The sequence below is a fragment of the Dermacentor silvarum genome, chromosome 6 (assembly GCF_013339745.2).
Source record: "Dermacentor silvarum isolate Dsil-2018 chromosome 6, BIME_Dsil_1.4, whole genome shotgun sequence".
Lineage (NCBI taxonomy): Eukaryota > Metazoa > Arthropoda > Arachnida > Ixodida > Ixodidae > Dermacentor > Dermacentor silvarum.
This window is the reverse complement of record NC_051159.1, coordinates 131,513,700-131,533,542: the sequence shown is the minus strand read 5'-3', so window position 1 is coordinate 131,533,542 and position 19,843 is coordinate 131,513,700. Positions and strand designations below refer to the sequence as shown.

Sequence of the window (19,843 nt, the reverse complement as noted above, 5' to 3'; positions counted from 1 at the left end):
CGCGAACACTCAAATTAATGCGACGTACGTGTTGCGAAGGCGTACTAAGGAAGTTTACCTATTCTACTTCGGTTCAACATCATGAGCCCTCTTTCTTTCTTTTTCTTCAGCATTTTGCAGCGATCGAAGGACACGACGTCACCGGTGTATACTCGTAACAGAAGTCTTACGTAGGCGCTTATATAAGTACTCGCGCAGCGCACCTGCCGCGGCAGGCCGTTTCCGGATGCATACGCGTACGTCACCCACCGCTATCGCGACCTCTTGACGTTGATGGAAAAGGCTGAGAGGAAGGAGAGTGCGGCGAAGCCAACGCACACCCGGCTGCTGCACGCAATAAAGGCAGCGAGGCACCGACAGGCTTCTGTTGCCGCGCAGTCTACGGTATACAAGGCCTCTTGTGTTTTTTGGCAGCGTTTACATTTACGACGGCGGCGCCATTACGACCAATACATCAACACGCACCAATAAATGACACTTCGCATGTAGGCCGGGGGGCGCCGCGCTGCAGCTCGTGATTTCCCACAGACGCGCGCGCGCACGCTCTCACTGCAGCATGCGGGCTCCTGCTTTCACGCACGAACGATTGTTCAGCTGCAGCATAGCCTCTGTAGGAGGCTGCAGCGACAAACTCTCTCTCTCTCTCTCTCTCTCACACACACACACACACACACACACACACACACACACTGCGCGCACTTCCGTGTGAATGAGCTGTGGCTTGTGTATCGGGCGCGCATGGCACATACGAGTCTCTTCGGTCGTGTTGGGCGCGATATTCTGGGGAGGGGAAAAAAAAGTTTGCGTAGGTTGCACTGGATGCGCAATGCTAAAGAGACAGCGGAGCTGATGGGCACCTAGCTAGTCCTTGCTTTTGGTCTGGGCTAAGCACTACCAAGTCATCCTCAGCATTTTCCGGAATTTATTGATCGATTATCTATTAGCTATCGATTGGGTATCGGTGACTTACTAAGCTTAAGTAGTCCCAACCATGCTTAGCAAGACTTATCCAGGCTCAGCTTCGCTAGTTCACAGGGGTATGCGCCCTTTCAGCACTACCTCCAGGATCGGCCTACATTTTTTGTGGACGACTAACGGAATAACGGCCCGCTTAAACAGCTCCGCCGTTAAAAATGTAGCCGTGACAACCTGCGGCGTTTATGGTTCAACGGGGTGACAGCTCGACATCGAAGTTGCTGCAATTGTAACGATTTTAGTCGGCGCGTTGCGGGAACTGTAGGTATACGTTGAAAGACTGCCGCCCAACCAAACAGGCGAGCGTATATATTGTGTCGTATCCAGCGCGAAAAGATGACCAGGTTTCCCTGTAACCTCTACGCCGTACAGCTCTCAGAGTGAGGTTGAACTCACGTGCATTAGTCGACACCACATATCTCTGTATAAGGTATACATATATAGCGCTATCTCTTGAAACAAACTATACGCAAGGACGTTTGAGTAATGCACGAAAGAGATGATGCATACTGTACAAGTCCCACTTTACGAAGCCTGTAAAGTTGACCTTGCCGTTTGACAGTGACGCACGGTATATAAATACGTTGCTGCGAACTAAGTTTTCCCTGTGTCGCTCCAAATGCTGCAACCGCCTCTCCCTCCTCCTGTTCTTGCAGGGTTACAGGTCAACATGGCGACGGCAGCGAGAACACTCGGCAGCAGCTGGTCGAGGTTTCGCCACTCGGTCCGGACGGTACAGTGACGTCATCCGGGACATCATGAGCCTAGTCCTGCGAACGGAAGAGCCAGCGTCCCTGCGGCTCCCCAGACATGCGCTTCTCAGGCTGTTCAGAGCGTGCATACTATGCGTCACATTCCTGGCCGTCTCGGCGCACATCACAATCCGGGAGAAAGGCAAGTGTATAAATACGTTATCTCCCATTCAACTTTCTCGGGGATCGCAGTGAGCACCGTGAGCCCACGCGAAAGAGATAATGCTGTCACGGGAGCTTTGACCCATTCAGCCTATATTCTCACTGGTGAGAAAGCAATTTGTTAACGCGTGAGGGGGAATCTGTGGGTGAAATGCAGAGGAATCAAGTCCGGCGCCGCATAAGCGTAATATGTAGAAATTAGTGGAAAGACACTATACACTACATTATAGACAAATATAGACTATAGACTGTCTATAGACTATAGACAAATACACTATAGAGAGGTTTACGCGATAGAAAGGAGAAAAGAGGAGAGAAATCAAGAGAAATCAAAATCAAATAATGGGTTTTAACGTCCCCGAAACTGTTATTGAAGGACGCTTCGTAGAAGGCTCCGGATAAATTTGGACCGCCTGGGCTTCTTCCAGGTGCAACTAAATCTGAGTACACGAGCTTTCTTGCATTCTGCCCGTATCGGGATGCGACCAAGGGAATCAAACCCGCGACCTTGTGCTAAGAGAAAGCCGTAAGCAGTAAAAGGGTAAGAGTGCAGGTTCGGTGAGATATCGAAAAGAAAGCATTTCGCCTCGCTACCAATGTACTTTTTGTTCTTTCCAGAAACATTGGGCCCTCGGCGCGCGCATCATATCGAGACGCTTACATTGTTTATCTTATACAATTGCGACGTGACCACTCTTGTTTACTACGCTGTCACAGCTCAGCTTCATCCGGGTTCGGGTCGGCACAGGTCGACATTGTATACAGTCAATTTGACTTTCCTGCTTATACGTATGCGCTTTTCCTAAAGAAATTGCGCACACGGCACGCTCTTTTGGAGGATGGGCGCGATCAGAGGACTATGACACTCAAAAAACATCTGCAGAAAGAACTTTGTATATGCCAAGAGCAACCTTCCACCGCTCGGGCGTTGAATAGACACTAAAGAGAAAAATAAGCAGGACGTGTATTGTACATTTCCCTTCAGGCTATGGAAAAAAAAAAAAAAAAAAACCTCTTTACAGGAGGCACCGGTATGCCAGAAAAGACGCAAGACTAAACAGGCGGCTACGGCCCATGAATTTTGGTGGCGTCTACTCGATCCCAGCTAATTTATCAGTAAAGATGAACCACGTCGTATTCTAAATTTAGTAGCCAAAGACTAGACTTGGCAAGTTTCGACGTCGTTTACAGCGATAAAACGGCCCCAATACGAGAAACATCTTTCAAAAGCCGTGACGTCACATTGACGTATACCGGCGATGACTCGTCCCGGTGCGGAAATGAGGAATTGGAAGTTCGGCCTTTACATTATCTTACATAGTAGAATCAACCTCTCACCGCGAAAAAAAAAATGATGACAATAAAGTTCTGGGAGAATGCTCTGCTGATTTAGTATTTCATTTCAGAGTCTCTTTAAGTACGCTCGACACGTATACTGCGCTTTGTTAAAGTCCATTTACGCTTTTGTTCCGCCTTGACTGCCCCGTCGGGCGCTGGGCAAGTTCGAGGACCACCACCGAGGAAGCGCGCGTGTCCGTTGTTCCGAGGTGCCATGGTATCGCTGTTAAAGGCGCGCAGCTCGCGCATAATACAGGACGGCTCGCGTTTCACTTACGCGGACGAACGTATACGGGCGGCCCGCGCGCGCAGTAACGACGCGATGCCGCTAATTAAATGCGGGAGCGGATCGCTAAAGGGCGTGCGAAAAACGTACACGGCCGCATCTCTACCCCCGCGACGCGCCGTTGAACAATGAAATGTGAGTGCAAATAACGGTCGTCGTCGCAGTCCCGTTGGCTTCAACAGAGTCCGTACTTGTACGTGAAGCAATACCGCCCCCTCCAAACAACCAACACTGACCGCCACTTCCTACAACAAATACCGAGACCGCAGATCGCCTTTCTCGCTTCCTCCAGGGTGAAAACTGTGGTGTGCCGGCATGCATGCATTGAGCTGGTGTGTCTAGCTTTCAAGTGCCTTTCGAAGTAAAATTTATCTCAGTGTTTTAACAGCGTAGCAAGATTACTGCTGGCTGGAGGGTCCTATGCGTACATTTACAAGCTATTGAAACTTGTTAACCGCTAAATTTAGCCGGCTATTCCTGAAGGTGAAACCGGAAGTATTTCAGGACCTCTGAGCTGTGCTGTGCGAGTGTACTGGTGCGTATACCATACGGCAGGGTTGCGAAGCTTCCGAAGCATGCCTAACCTGCAACCTTATACGGCACGTCTCTCTCTCTCTCTCTCTCTGCTCTTGTTTCGGTTGGGCGACGCAATTCTTCCGGGTCACTTAACGACGCACTCGAGAACGAAATCCGTCTGGCAAACCACTGCGCAAGCGCGCTGCTCCGTCGGTTGATGTGCCCGTCGCTGCATCTTCAGCGGTATACGCGTTGCAGCGGACGGGCCCACTGTTTAATCCCTAACCGCAGGTCGCCACGAAACGCGGCGATTTGGAGTCGTTGGTATGCGTCGGACGTCACCGCGGACGCACAAGCGTACAATTCCTGCTGCGCTTTAAACCGGCGGGGCAACGTGAGCAGATCGCAGAGCAGGGCACACGCGAAGACAAAAACGAGCTTTCCACCCGTTACCTTATTTTGTTCCACTGTTTTTGTCACATGTGTGCATATAATAACACTGGGTCCACTCGCTTGCCCTCCGAGCCCATTGTCCCTGCACACACTGTGTTAGCTGTCAAGATCGCCTACAAACGTCGTGGCGCCCGCCATGTAGGATACGAAGAAAAATCATAGCCGGTATGTAGCTACGTTCTTTTTATCGGGACTACGTATGCCTTACATAAGAACAACGTACCTACATCTGGACTATAGTGCAACCAAAAACGACAGATCTTTTCGTGGAATAGCTATAGCCACAGTGCAGTATTATATAGTATTATAGTACGTACATGTTCAGCAGCAGAATGCCATAGCCACGCACTAAACCAGTTCCGCGGCAGGTTGACGTGAGATATACATAAGCCGACTGCACCATGTATTTCGCCCACGAATATAGAAAATTCTGTACAAGTAGTAGCGAGGTACCGAGTGATGAAGGATTGTAAGTATTAAAGTAAATGTAATTAAAGGAACTGACAACCAATGTTTACGGTACCCATTTTTTTAATGCAGTGGAAAGCTTACCGGTCAGAGTGTCGAAGCATGCAGTGGTAGCGCGGAAAACGCCGTGGAACATGTTTTTCTTTTTTTTTATCGGAATTTTTCGATGTGCAGTGAGGATGTCGTTTTCACTGGAAGCATGCTGGAAACAGTGATAGGTGAGAGCGATAGCGATAGCCGGAATTGGTGGAAGGCAGACGACAAGGGCGGCTATAGCTGTGAGAAAGTCCAAGGTAGCCACAGCTATACCTTGGTTCTCCACGAGAACAGTGGAAAGTTACCAATCAAGAAAGGGGTCAGGCAAGGAGATAATCTCTCCAATGCTATTCACTGCATGCATGCTTAGAAAGACATATTCAAGCTCTTAGACTGGGAAGGCTTAGAAGTGAGCATCAACAGGTGAATATCTCAACAACCTTCGGTTTGCAGATGACATTGTCCTGTTCAGCAACAATGGGGGTGAATTGCAACAAATGATTGAGAACGTTAACCGAGAAAGAGTAAGAGTAGGGTTGAAGATTAATATGCAGAAGGCAAAAGTAATGTTCAGTTGCCTGGCAAGGGAACAAGAATTCATGATCGCCAGTCGGCCCCTAGAGTCTGTGCAGGAGTACGTTTATCTAGGTCAATTACTCACAGGGAATCCTGATCACAAACAAAAAAATTACAGAATAACAATGGGTTGGAGTGCATACGGAAGTCACTACCAAATCCTGACTGGGAGCTTACCACTGTCGTTGAAAAGAAAAGTGTACAATCATTGCATTCTACCGATGCTAACATATGGGGCAGAAACTTGGACGTTAACAAATAATCTCGAGAACGAATTAAGGACCGCGCAAAGAGCGATGGAACGAGAAATGTTAGGCGTAACTTAAGAGACAGGAAGAGAGCGGTGTGGATCAGAGAGCCAACTGGGGTAGCCGATATTCTCGTTGACAGTAAGAGAAGAAAAAAAAATGTCGCAGCTTCGCCCGAAAAGAAAAGCATCAATTGCGATAACAAATTAGTAGAGAGCTATTCGGAGTAGGGATAGTAGTTTTATCGGCTGCATAAACTTGGACACATTCGCTTACTAACTGAATTAACACGCGTGGTGTCAGCGCGCACAAGCAAACATGAATAGATCACAGTGAATGACCGCAGGCAACGACTGTCAAAACGCTGGCAGCAAGCGCAGCCGCCGCAGCGGGCGAAGGTTCGTGCGGTTTATCGCTTCAGCGGAAACTGAGCGGCGAATGCACGGCACATACAAAGGTCAGAGTCGTGTGGAGATCGCTTTTAAGAGACGGTGCAGGCGACCGCCACAGCGGGGCAAAGTACAAACGCAGTTGTTGGCAGAGTAGAAGCTGCCGCCCCTCCCTCCCGCACTGCCTTCCCGCTTTCTTGCTTTCGCGTGGGAGATTAAGTGGCCAGTTCCCCTTGCGGCCTGTTGCAAGATAAGCATTTGGTGCCGCAGCACAGCGTCGGCCTGCCTCCCTCCCATACCCCCACGGCCTTTCGCGCGACGGTCGCGTTTGCTTTCCGCCGTGCGTTCGCTCTCCGTGATAGAGCGCGTCCCCCGCGCGCTTTCACTCGCGCATACGGCGCGCGGCGACGATTTTATCGCCCTTGGACTTTATACGGAACCTCACGGCGACGGCAGAAATCTGGTTGAAGTGTCCATATAATTGCTATCGCAATAAAATGGAGCTCGGCAGGCCATGTAATGCGTAGGGTACGTAGATAACCGGTGGACCATTAGATTTACAGAATGGGTGCCAAGGAAGCGCAGTCGACGACGGCAGAAAATTAGCTGGGGTGATGAAATTAGGAAATGTGCAGGCGGAAGTTGGAATCAGCTAGCGCAAGACGGGTTGGACATCGCAGGGAGCTGCAGTGGACATAAAAATAGGCTGATTATTATTATTATTTTGCTTATCAAGCCGATCGATGTTCCTGCGGTTCATGTTTTCCGAAGTGTCAAGTTATTTTACCATAACAACTACGTGATTTCGAGGTTTCCTCCTGTCCCAACAGATTTCGTCATTAACAAGTCAAGGGTGTTCTTTAGCTGCAAGCCAACTTAAGTTCTCAAAATGAAACGACGCTTTTACACGTGACACGTAGTTCAGCGTGTTGCCCTAGCCACGCGACCGCTTTTGATTTCCGAAGCATGTCGTCTCTCGACGACCTGAGCGAGCTGGAACAAAGGATTTTATCTCGCATGCGTGCGCATAATTCCGCGCGCGTACAACAGCAATCATGCGGGCCGCCATGCAATGAGGGGCGCGAGTGCAACTTGTTAGTGTGTACTTTCTTTTTTTACTTCGTAATACGCATATAATAACGCGTAAGATACTAATAATATACTAACTGAAGTTTTAAGCAATAAGTATGCGGTATTTCAGGCTAGTTGGCAGTCCCTTTAAGCCCTCTCAGTCAGAATCCTATACCGGTGTCACACGTACACTTCTGATCGCGATCGGGGCCGATCCGGATTGAGCTTGATCCGGATCGGGTATTGCTACACGATCATTTGCGATCGCGATCTTACGAGATCAGGATCCGGGCAATCGCGATCAGGCTACAGTGGCTAGAATGGTTGTAATCAGGCCCCTTGATCGCGATCGCAGGCTGACGTCTGCGCCCTAGGCCTCTAGAGCAATATAAAATAAATGTGAAGGCAGCTCAAAAAAAAAAAAAAGAAAAAAAAAAAAACGTTTAAGACCTTTTTTTTTATCAGCAATAGTAAGCTGTAAAATTGAACAAAAAATTAACCATATTTTGCAAATCTTAACTTGTAGCCAAGGCAATATGCAGTTCTGAGAGTTGCCGACGATCAGCAGGCGGCAATAACTCGATCCGGATCGTTGGACCGTGTAGCAGCGACCATTGTTAATCGCGACCAGAAGTGTGCGTGTGACACCGGTATTACTGTGGCACAACAATTGCGATAAGCCTTTAACCGTGGGTAAATGGATCTCACCGATAAAGTGCTACGCGCAAGCATCCGTTTGCAACGTTCTAAGCGAAATGCTCATAACATACCTCTCATCACTGTTCTTCCTCTCTTTCAGACCTGGATGGCAAGATGTTGCGATTCACGCACGGGGACACAGGCTACTACACAGAGCTTCTCTTCGATATCCACAGATACCAGCTGATTGTTGGAGCAAGGTAAGAGAGCTCACCGTGGGCAGGCATCCATCATTTTCACTTCATCCTATGATATGATTCACTGTGCCGATGTATATTTCAACTATTTGGGTCCCTAAACTACGCTTCTTGACATCGCACGTGTTGATTGAATCGGCGGGCTGATTTACGTGAGGTAAGTACGTACACTGACATACGTTACACGGTATATATACGCACAGGCGTACTGTAAAGAGCACCCTATTCGAAAAAAAGAAAGAAAAGCTTACGTACTGTGGTGCAAAGCTTACCCAGTTGAGGCATCCCTAAAGAGATTATTATTTAGTTAAAATGTTAAAGGATTATTATATATTGCACTATTTCTGCATCCACTTGGCGCTCTCGGCCTTACAAAATAAGAAAGTATGTCTACTACCGCGATACACATGCTACGCACGACGTCATAAAACGTGCCCGGCCCAGGGCATTTTCGGTGTCCAACAAGGCCTTCCTTCCTTCCTTCCTTCCTTCCTTCCTTTTTTTTTTTTCCATATCCTATTTCACATATAACAGTCAGAACGCTTAGAATGCAAGGATGACTATATCCACAGCTATCTGGTGGCTCGCGCTACCTAGATGTTGGCATGCGCTGTTAACATACAACTTGCAACGCTGGAAAGTCCAAAAATTACTGTGCTTTGATATCCTACGAAAGAAATTTCTCCATATACATACCTCTCTTTAGTCCAAGCAAGTTAATGAAACCCGCGAACCGAGTCGCGATGCATTGCAAGGAACTACGCACGTCGTATCGAGCGGTAAACAAGGGATATTCTGGGATAATCCGTGCATATGCGGACACACTTCAATAGTATGCAAGACGATTCGAAAAGCTTCAAGAGCTGAGGAGCTTGTATGCCCTGCTTAAAACATCTGGCAGCAGTCGTCTCCAATGCAGTGTAAGCATAGGTGTAAGCTAGTCTGCTCATAGAATAAAGAACAACTGGTCTGCTCGTGTCTGCTAGTGGCTGGATAGTGTCTTGGCTAGTTCTTGTGCATCTGATGATGGTATGGCCAATGGCATTTTTTCCTTTGTTGCTGGCAGACGTAAAGATTGCGCCCGAGCACTGATAATTGAGACCAAAACAGAAAATATAGATGTAGAAACTGTATGAGTACATGACCACGCGAAAGAAGTAAATAACGATTTTCTTTCTTTATGGTGCCACAGCTAATCATCATCAGCAGCAGCACAAGCTGGCAAAATGCTGGCGTTCTTAAAGTCCCTAGATAATTTTTTTAGCAGAAAATCTAGGGACTTTAGGCGTTCAATGTTGCGTGAGTATGCGTGAGCAACTGTCGCATCTTACGAGCTTACGTTACTTACGTTGAGCCCCGCCGCAAAACGCGAGCGAAGTTGCGATGAGCGGTACTAGTAGTGATGCCAGCACTGATGCCAGTGCCACCACGATTGCGTCGATCGCCGAGCCGCATCACCAGCACGAAGATAGCACGTCAAGAGTCGAACACAGAGGGAATGCCGATGTTCGGTTTTACCTCGAGTCCATACTTCCACAGAGCGACGACTCCGTGCCGCTGACGGCAGCCCTCGAACTGCTACGAAAGGAACTGAAGTGGCACCAGCTAAGTTCCACAGAGGTACTGAATGCTTGCTTCGAGACAGCTGGCCGGTTGAACTTTCAAGTTAAGGAGGGTCAAGTTGTCATTTGCCGCGGCAAAGCGCCTTCGTTGCCGTCATCTGCGTATGGCGAGCCATCTACGCGGAAACCCGTGTGCACCGACGTCAGCGTGGTACAACCACTGCCCCACACCTTGGATGGCGAGTTCTTCCCCGTTGTTGTGCGGCACATAGTTAGTCCCGAAGCCATCTTCGTAAACCTCGCCGGCGACTTGGGCGACCAGTTGGCGATGTTGCATAAAGTAATGAACTTGTTCTACTCTCCGCCTGGCAAGGGGGGAACGGGCGGGGAGAAGATAGCGGCGCAGGACTTGGTTGCTGGCGCCTTGTGCGCTTACCAGCACGTGGACACGTCTGGTTCCGGAGCGGACAGGTGGTGCCGTGGAGTTGTCACGGGTGTCCACCAAAACGGCATGATCAAAGTCACGGATGTCGACAGCGGTGTGAAAACCCTGAAACCGCGCACCAGCTTGCGCCAGCTCGCCTCGCATTTCTGTATGCTACCACGGCAAGCCATAACCGTACGGCTATATCGGCTACGGCCTGCCTACGGAGAGTTATGGGGTCTGGAGACGTGTACTAGGTTGGCAGAGTTGGTCTGGGGCGTGACGGTCATGTGCCAACTTGTCGACTATGTAGATGGCATGCCTGCTGTTATCATGTGCAATACAAATGGCCCGGAGGACATCTTTACGAGTAATGTACTCATTAAAGAACGCCTGGCAATTCCAGCCTGATGACGAAGAATAACATATTCAGTTGGTAGAATACAGACTTCATTGACTGTAGAGTTCTGCTACCACAGTGATATGTAAGACAGTCTGTGTCACTTTTTTTCCCTGCAGTGTACGCGCCCTCTGTTAACTTTGTTTGGTCACACCGTGCATGTGTAATGCATTGTCTTGGTTATGTCATCTGAAGTAATTTAAAATTGCTCTAGAATAATTCAGTTCCTTTGCAAGGTCATAACTAAACAACTAAAATTCAACTGGCAATGTTATCACACTTTTGTTCTCACGAGTTATTTTCCCATTGCACATTTACATTATTTTGTTATGAGCTGTATGCTGCAAAGCCTGCACGTTGTTTTTTAATGGCGTATGTAGTATTTTACCCATTTTTGACTTGTGTAAAAGCTATTTCTTTTCATTGTTATGTTCAGTTTGTCAACACCTTGCAACAAAGTTATGTGTTGCCATCTTGAGCTTGTCAACCACCTTGCAAAAAAATAAAGAATTCACTTGCAAAGTCGCATGTGTTCTGAGGAAGCACATAAAGTACATAGCAGCCTCGAGACTCTCTGCTCGAGGCACTTTGCGTGTATTCGCAGGCTTCTTTCATGCTCCGAAAAACACTTTTATGTAGCACGTATTGAGCAACAGAAAGCTGTATCGGAAGTTTTTCATGTTGCTCTATAATTTTCTCATTGACACTTTGATTATTAGGACAGTACTTCTCAAGTTAAATAATTAATTACAACTACCCAATTAAATCTCAGTAACGAAAAAATTACTGGCAGGCTACTCCACTGCTCTGGAAACAATATGCACTAGGTTTTCTTGGAGTAACACAATTGCTCTTTTTTTAAATCTTGGTCCTTGATAGTTGGGACACCCTATATATATATATATATAAACAGTTTTTGTTATTCACGACCATATGAAGCCAAGGAAAGCATCAAGGAAATTTCCTCGATGCTTTCCATGGCATCATATGGTCATATATATGTTTATATATACACAGTAGTATGATGCTTCCTGAAAAAAAAAAAATACCTGTAGAAAGTTTTGCTCTTGCTACTGTTCATGTCTTAATAGCACAAAAAATATGTCCCATTAAGAAGTAGTAATTAATAAAAGCAGTACAGTTGAGTTAAATTGGTAACTTTTTTTGGCAGGACACTATTTGCACCGGCGAACATACACCCACCAAACCGGTTTTTTCTTATGAGTAGCAATGTCCCCCGGCCCAGTGCTCAGCTGCTACTTATAGGGGTTCTCATCTAAAAAGGGGGGCCCTCTAGAGATTTGAGGAGTTCCTCTAGATAAATAAGGGGGCTCTCAGAGAGCCCTCTAATATGAATATATGCAGATTTGTCAAATAATTAAAAAAAAAGCTAAGTGTATATTCTTTTTTTTTTTTCTCCACATACCTTTATATTCTGTGCAATCTTTCAAACAAAATGAGCTTTTATAACCACTTTAATCAACCCTTCTCCATTTCTCCTTCATTCATATCTACCTCTGCAACTGAAGTTCCACAAAGAATGTTCTAACTAGTTTGAATTTAAGCCCTGTTTTAATGAGCTGGCCGCTATAAAGCAACTTCAATACATAAAGTGCAATACTTTGTGTTTGTATTATTGCCATTTTGAACTTACAAAAAAAAAATTTGTTGCCTGCAGGGACCACCTGTTTCGGCTGTCACTGGAGGATCTCAAGAAGCTCGAGGATGTTGCTGTACCAGCATCAAACACAGCTGTGCGGAGTTGTCTACTGAAAGGCCAAACAGAGGTATTAAGGGGCAGCATTTTAGTATGTTCATGCCCTTGCTTTGCTGCGAAACATTCAACACACAATGTTAGACACACGGAACCATGCACAATGCAACTACACATCACCATTTTGAGAGCTTCTGTGCCTCATCTAGGGACCAGCAACGCTTGAGTACATGGTAAAAAACAGCATGGACAACAGGAGATGCAGGAAGAGGAACAGACAGGACAAGTGCCTCCTGCGTCCTCCGTTCACACTACTTATAACATATACCAACTCGCCCAGTCAATCCTGCTGAACATATGAGTGCCTTTTCACTAAGGCATTTTGGTGGCAAAGTGCTGTGATTTTAGTGCAGTAAAGCCTACTGTGTCTTGCAGCAAATCATCTTTCGTTTTTCAGAGAAGTCATGGGATTATTGCTATCACTTGATCACATGCACATGCTGATACAGAGCATGTCTTCTCCACATAGCAGTTGTCATGAAAAGTAGTGTTGCATACTCTCATATCGGCGTGCTGTTTGGCTTTCGTGAGACCTGTCATAAAGAGCAATATTTTTTCATTCGACACAATCTCCTTTTTTCTTTTTTTCTTTTATATATGTCACAAGAGTGGTTTGTACAGGGGGAAGGGGATTATCACATCAGCTATCCTGCTGCAGATTTGTCCATCATGTGTATCCACCTTAAAAGTTCTACTGTTTCACTTGGAACTTAAACAATACTTTTCTGTGAACCTATGGCCAGCAGTTCACGCTAACAGCGACTTCTGATTACTTGCACAGACGAGTGTAAGGGTGGCTAGATGCTAGTGCAATACGCGGACAGCTAACTAGCTCTCTCAAATAAAAACACTGCAACTGCAAAAAGATGCCAATAAAAGCACCTCTACCGAATGCAATGGTGTTTATTGCAGCGTGCAAATGATGTCACAGGCTTGGCAGAATTATCTTCAAAATGGAGTCCCACGACTTGTTGCAAGGTGCTGGCAGTGCTGCTGAAGCACGTCTTTCTTCTTTACAGCATGAAAGTTGTACTAAACAATTTCTTTCAAGCATCGAAATCTAAAAATATATATATATGTATATTTGCTCACAAATATATTTTTATTGTGATAGCAATTATACAGACACTCCGGCTACACTCGCAGCATCGGCATCATGTCCTGTATGTATAGATATCTATAGTATATAGGCATATGGACCACCAGCAACTCGCCTTAGGTGGAGAAAGAGAATGCAGTACTGGCATTCCACATACACCACACACAGCATTCCTCTATCAAACAATGCACTGTGCTGAAGCTCTGGCATGTGAATGCAAGATCCAAAAGAAGCACTTTACAGCACAGGCAATGCTTCACGAAATGCTGGTCGCAGCATATCTGATGTTATAACCAAATAGGTGTATGAAAAAAAATTCTGTGGCAATTTAGGGGTAAATGTGAAAGAAATCCATTAGGCATTACGTCGCACCTCTTTGAGGTCCCGGATCCATTATTTAAACCGCATTCACCACATTGCAAATGTTCTTCGGAAACTTACACGACACACGTCCTGCCTCTTTGAGCAGCGAATTGCTACTGACAGTGGTCCGGAGCAGACCACCGCCAGTTCCATTATATATATACCGACCCTTGAAAAAGGTCGGTCCACCGACCGAAACTGTCAGGTAAATAAACCTAAAATAACCACGAAGTTGTGCGTCTCATTTTTTATATATAATATGTATATACACACACAGTTGAACCTTGATATAACGAAGTTGCACTTGCAGCGAAAACTTCGTTAGATCACGAATTTCGTTGATTTGAGGTTTTAAAGTTTCAGCATTATAAACAATTTCACAAATTCCCAGAGCATTTCTGGTGGACAGTATCTTGTTAGTGAGCACCCATAAACAAATCGCTAGGAGGTCGGGCCATAATAGCGGGGTTATGAACGCCAGCGCGTGCGGTGTGGATTGTGCCGAGAGCAATGCATTGACGTGGCTCACAGCCTCAGAGATTTGTTTATGTTGCATCGTGCAATGCCACAAATTTTGGATGCCATGGCTTACCGCGCTTATTGCCTGCAGCCAGCACAAACAAATTAAAAACGAAAGTGTAAGAAGGTACGGATATTCGGCCTGAGCAAAAAAAGAAAAGTCACAGCAAAGAGACAACACGAAGTAAGGTTTGTAGTTTTATTGGTGTCACGTGCGCTCAGGCAAACAATAACGGATCTCACTCGATGACTACAAACTCGCTATTACAACCACCGTGTCTCGGAAACTTGAGATTACGTGACTGCCAACACTAGACCTAGCGAACACAATGCGCGTCAAGGCACCAAACGTCTCAGCTCGCACTTTGCACTTGCCACGGAGTGATTACCTCCAAGATATGGCACATGGCCCGCGCATGTGCTAGAAGGCAGATAGCCATGCGTTGGTCAAATATTCGTCAAATATTGGTTTTAAAGTTATTTAGCCACTGACTATCACTAAATTATAATGTCAATAAAATGCTCTCACTATAACAATGACAGCATTTAGGCTGCTTTCCTTCTTTTTCTGACAAGAGAGACATCTCAGTAAGTGTGCTATACCAAGAAAAAAGATGCACCAAGTTTACATTTTATGAATGAAAAAGGATATGAGCAGTTATGTACTACTAAGAAAACATGAATAATAACTGAAAATTCTGCATGTCATTGAAAACACATAGCAAACAATAAGCCGAGCTGGCCATCCTGACAAGTGGTTGTTTCCATGTTGCCGCCAATTGGTCAATCTTTACTTAATAAGCAAGAGACTTTGCATTAGTATTTATGCTGGCAACTGTTTCTCTTAACATTTTAAAATTATGTGACAGCCAAAACTGTTTGCACAAAATGTGCCCCTATGGGAATGTTTCAGAGCATGAGGACGGTTACTGGTTCACTGCACTGTGCTACAAGATGTCTTTCTATATGCAGGAGGGCTGTCGAAACTACATCAAGGTGCTGCTCTCGCATAATGAGCGGCTATTCAGTTGCGGCACCAATGCCTTTGCTCCAGAATGCACTTGGAGAGATGTGAGTACTCATTCAAGAACATTCAGTAGTGTGTCAATGTTGACATAAAATTCAGCTTGAGAAGCCTGTCCCTGTACACTGTCAGCATGGCAGTGTACAGGTGCTGTAATCTGACACTCATTGCACTGTGCTGGTTGCTGCACAGATACTGAAATAAGCATAGAAATATAATAATGTTGGGGTCTGCCATATTGAGCTCAAGCTTAAATACAGCAGAAAAATGTGCAACAAATTCACTCCTTGAAATTCAGATTTGACTAAAAAGACATCAGTGTTTCAGGACACTTGGTCACAGAAAAAAAAAAAAATATATATATATATGCAGAGGGCTGCTATGGTCAGGAATCTCGTAATCTGAAATGTTATGTGACATAAGAGCAGTACAGAATTGCACTTGTTTACTTTAGCAACATGTCAAGAACTAGGTCTGTACTCGATCCTTAGAATTATATAAGTCATTTGTGAGTGTGGTAGAAATTTGACGAAAATATTGGTTCCTATTGGTCATAGCTAACAAAAAGGAATTTAACAATGAGGTTCTACTGTACAGGTACCCTAAAGAAAAGCAAGGTTTCCATTTTACATTTTCCTGCTGTTGTCTTATGCTGCAGTTGTCTTACGCTGTGAATCAGAAATTTCAGTGTGTTAGGTGTTGAATTTCTTATCCAAGGTCGTAGCTTGTTGGGATTATGGTTGCTTTTGCTAGTGAGATCTCCTTTAAGCCCAGACCACACGTACGCTCGTGGACACGCGCAAGCTCGCGTCTGCGCGTCCACGCATGCGCAGACGGTGCAGCGCGGCTCGTACGCGTCGAAAACGGCGCGATCTCGGTGATCAGCTCCTCTCTGATATTGTGCGCTTGGGCTGCCTAGCGCCGGCGCGCATGGCTACGTAGCTACGGCGCGGTACATTCAACTGTCAGTGAAGCAGATTTATATCATGCAAGAAAGTGCTTTTTCATTCCTTTTTGCAATGATTTAACAGATATAGAAATAAAACAATTACGTTTACAGATATCGAAGCATTTTGAAACATTGTCAATAACAAAGTACGCAGTGGCATCTGCCAAGGCGTCAACGAGTGAGGCCAGTGAGCGCGCACTGTCGCGTGTATTTGTGGATGCAAACCGCCATTCCTCGCTAGGTGCGGCAGGCGCAAGGCACGTAGACGCGAGTTTGTGCGCGTCCGCAAGCGTACGTGTGGTCTGGGCTTTACAGCTGTCACAAGAAGCTTTACTCCAACTGGCACAATGCTTTGTCTAAAGTTTGAATACACTGCTTACTCAAATGCAGGAGAAAACGTGGCAGCTGCCTAGTGGGAATGTTTTGGGCATGGGTGAAGTGAGAACATGTGCTTTGTATGACGCAGATCAACTCTCTAGTCACCGTGAGGGAGAAAGTGGATGGCATGGGCAAAGCACCCTACAGCCCACACTCAAACAGCACCATGCTGATGACTGTGCAAGGTGACTACTACGTTGCATCACCTCTGGACTTTTCAGCGAGGGACTACGCCCTGTACCGTATCATGGGCCGAGAGCGGTCTCTGCGCACACCCATCTACGACCACAAGTGGCTAAGCGGTATGTTGGATGTCTTTCCTGAAGCCTTTGTGATTTGTTAAACTGTCCATGAGATCCACTGTAGCAGTTCTTAGTGCTGCATTCAATTCCTCTTCTTTCTTCATCACTACAGTCTGTGAGTGATGACATACATAGCATAAAGAAGTAATGTAAAGTACCAAGAGTGGTCTTTGTCCTGCACTGCTTTCAGTATCGAATAATTATTTGTGTAGCTACAATCGTCGTATACTTGAACTCTGCACAGAAAACAGCGGCAACACAATAAAGGCACAGGACGAGCGCTGTGTCCTTCTTTTCATGTCACTGTCACTTTTCGCGCCGATTTCAAGTATGCATCCATTCCTGTTACTATAGCTTTCTACCCTACTGCAATTGCTGGTTTCTTTATAATCTTAAGTCGTTTCTGGGACTATGCAGAGTCACCATCGTACCTAATTTGAGGAACCTTAAGTGCTTTTTTGCTTCTCCTGCAGAGGGTGCTAGAGATTTCTGGCTGTGCGGTGCCTTGAAATGTGCTAGCCTAATGCATCTTCCTTCCAAAGCATTCATTGTTTGCTCCTTACAGCCTGTGATTTCATGTTAAGTCTGATGCTGGCAGCACGCGTAAACTTTACACTATGCACATTTCTGTTGGGCAGATGAGCAGTTTTTTTAATGTGAAGAACAGCTAAACTGATGGTCTATCAGAGTAGCAGGATGAGTGTCAAGAGAAGGGAATCACAGCCAAGGACATCAGAGAATTAGAATGATGAGATTAGAAAATTGCAGGTTAGGATGGAGTTGCGTTTTGCAAAACAGGAGATAACTGGCGATCAGTAAGAAAGGCCATGATGATGATGATAATGATAAGTGTGAGTTACAATGTGCAATGGAATTCTAGGATACAGCACAAAGAAAAATTTAAAAACAGAGATCTTAATTTATTTCCAACATTTATTGTGCAACAGCAACATAAGCATCAATGCTGTGACGCCAAACATTATTTTGAGACATCGTTGTGAAAGTTTTTCGTAATTGATGCTTATAGAAGTTGACAGAGACCAAATCATTCACAGTACACATCACTGTGGTTCATGTATTAAATGATTTTTCTTTCTTTCAGAGCCAAACTTTGTTGGTTCCTTTGAAATTGGAGAGTTTGTGTACATCTTCTACAGGGAGTCTGCCGTGGAATTCATGAATTGTGGCAAAGTGAGTGCAACTGTCTTTTGGCAAAACATTTCCTGTGCATGTAATGTTGCAGTTGCCATTAGCGACAGGTTTTCTGGAATTCACCGAAACAGCCGTAACAGTAAGGAAGGATAATGTGCTCGCTTTCTTCGCTGTATAGCTAGCGTAATGATGAGTGATAGAAAACTTCGTTTAGATCAACACAAACCAGGAATATTTGCTACCTGGTCAGAAACTACATACTGCCCTGCAAATAAAAGGATTACATGCCTTCTAAACTTGTCTGGTAATTCAGAAAGCAATTAGTTATATAGACTGTGTCATACTTTCATGTGTCTTCAATATGAAGAGTCATGAAAAAAATGTTTTTAATGTGAGTAGCTTCTAATTGGTATGTGCACAGTGGAGACTGCATGCATGGGTACCGTCAGTGTGCCATTTCTATGAGCATGGCGCAAAAAGCAGGCACGAAATAGACAATATATTATATAGAACTTGCGCTTCTTCTGTGCATTGTGCGGTCTCATCTCCATCTTTTGCGCCATACACATAGAGATGGTGTGATTATAACTAGCAAAAGAAAAGGTTGTGCTAGAGATTGTTACTTCTAATTCCTAGATACATGCTTGAGCTGTCAGAAGGTTCAGCATCTTCATGGCTCCAGTGTTCTGAAAAGTTCAGTAAGCAGCCGTACTTCTGATATTTATTTTCGAGCATGGCATGAACCTGCACTTTGTTTCAAATGAAATTACTAGCCACTTCCACATTAGCAGCTCAGGCTCGTTCTTGAGTTATGTTGCTGACAGCAACAAATGCAAAGTGAACCTATTACTTTAAACATCAGCTATAGCCTAAACTTTTATCAGAAACCATTCTCTCGGTGTGTCCAAACGTAGAATACTTGCTACAATTGTAAGCAGAGCAAGCTGCTTAGGTACATGTAATGGAAGTGCACATGTATATTTCGATGCGCAGGCTGTGTATTCAAGAGTGGCTCGGGTGTGCAAGAATGACCAAGGCGGCCAGGTGATCCTCAAGGAAAACTGGACAACATTCCTCAAGGCTCGTCTGAATTGTTCACTGCCTGGCCTCTATCCATTCTACTACAACGAGATCCAGAGTGTCCACTACCTTGAGAAAGAACAGCTTTTCTATGCAGCGTTCACCACTGGAGAGTGAGTTCTCAACAGTGCCAGGTCGCATCAAAAGGCTGTTGCGCCTGGTGACAGTCTCATTCAGGCCATTACTTTAACACCTATGTCAAAGTTGCAGATATCTGGCAAATGTCTTTCCATAGCTATTGCCTTACCATGGTATTACCGAATGCTTTACAATAATATGACAGTCACTTAGCATATAGCTTCTGGACATTGAATTGAAGACAGCTGTAAATAGAAATGTTGGTGGAGATAAGAATGACAATTTGAACAGGCAAAAAGAGACCAGAAAAAAATGCATCGCAAGAATTATTTTTGCATAGCTGGGCTTCACAAGTGGTACATGTTCATAAAAAAAAAAAAAAGTATGCATTTATGGTACAGTACGACCCACTCTATAACTGCAGCAGTCCTTCTGTTTTATCGAAGAAAAATGTTTGCTATATTAAACATCAGGCAAGCAGCTTTACATACAAACATTGTCTGCAGGTCATCATTTAAATATCTTGGAGGTAATAGATAGCATATTACTTAATTTGTGTTTCACTTTAGGGTG

The 19,843-nt window shown here is 45.2% G+C and overlaps 2 protein-coding genes across 3 annotated transcripts in view; both read left to right on the top strand.

The window, feature by feature from the left end:
* Positions 1–19,843, top strand: part of LOC119456007 (semaphorin-5A) — a 153,591-nt gene that overhangs the window by 113,383 nt on the left and 20,365 nt on the right. For both annotated transcript variants that reach the window (XM_037717592.2, XM_049669501.1), the window contains exons 3-9: positions 1,632–1,869; positions 8,070–8,169; positions 12,231–12,339; positions 15,280–15,378; positions 16,747–16,960; positions 18,063–18,151; positions 19,106–19,305. In XM_037717592.2, coding sequence (XP_037573520.1) covers positions 1,734–1,869; positions 8,070–8,169; positions 12,231–12,339; positions 15,280–15,378; positions 16,747–16,960; positions 18,063–18,151; positions 19,106–19,305 — 947 coding nt within the window. In that variant the 5' untranslated portion in view covers positions 1,632–1,733. The remainder of the gene's footprint in view (positions 1–1,631; positions 1,870–8,069; positions 8,170–12,230; positions 12,340–15,279; positions 15,379–16,746; positions 16,961–18,062; positions 18,152–19,105; positions 19,306–19,843) is intronic.
* LOC119456008 (uncharacterized) lies at positions 9,352–11,076 on the top strand. Its single transcript, XM_037717593.2, has one exon. It carries the CDS (start codon positions 9,550–9,552, stop codon positions 10,561–10,563), a length of 1,014 nt encoding a protein of 337 aa, XP_037573521.1. The 5' UTR covers positions 9,352–9,549; the 3' UTR covers positions 10,564–11,076.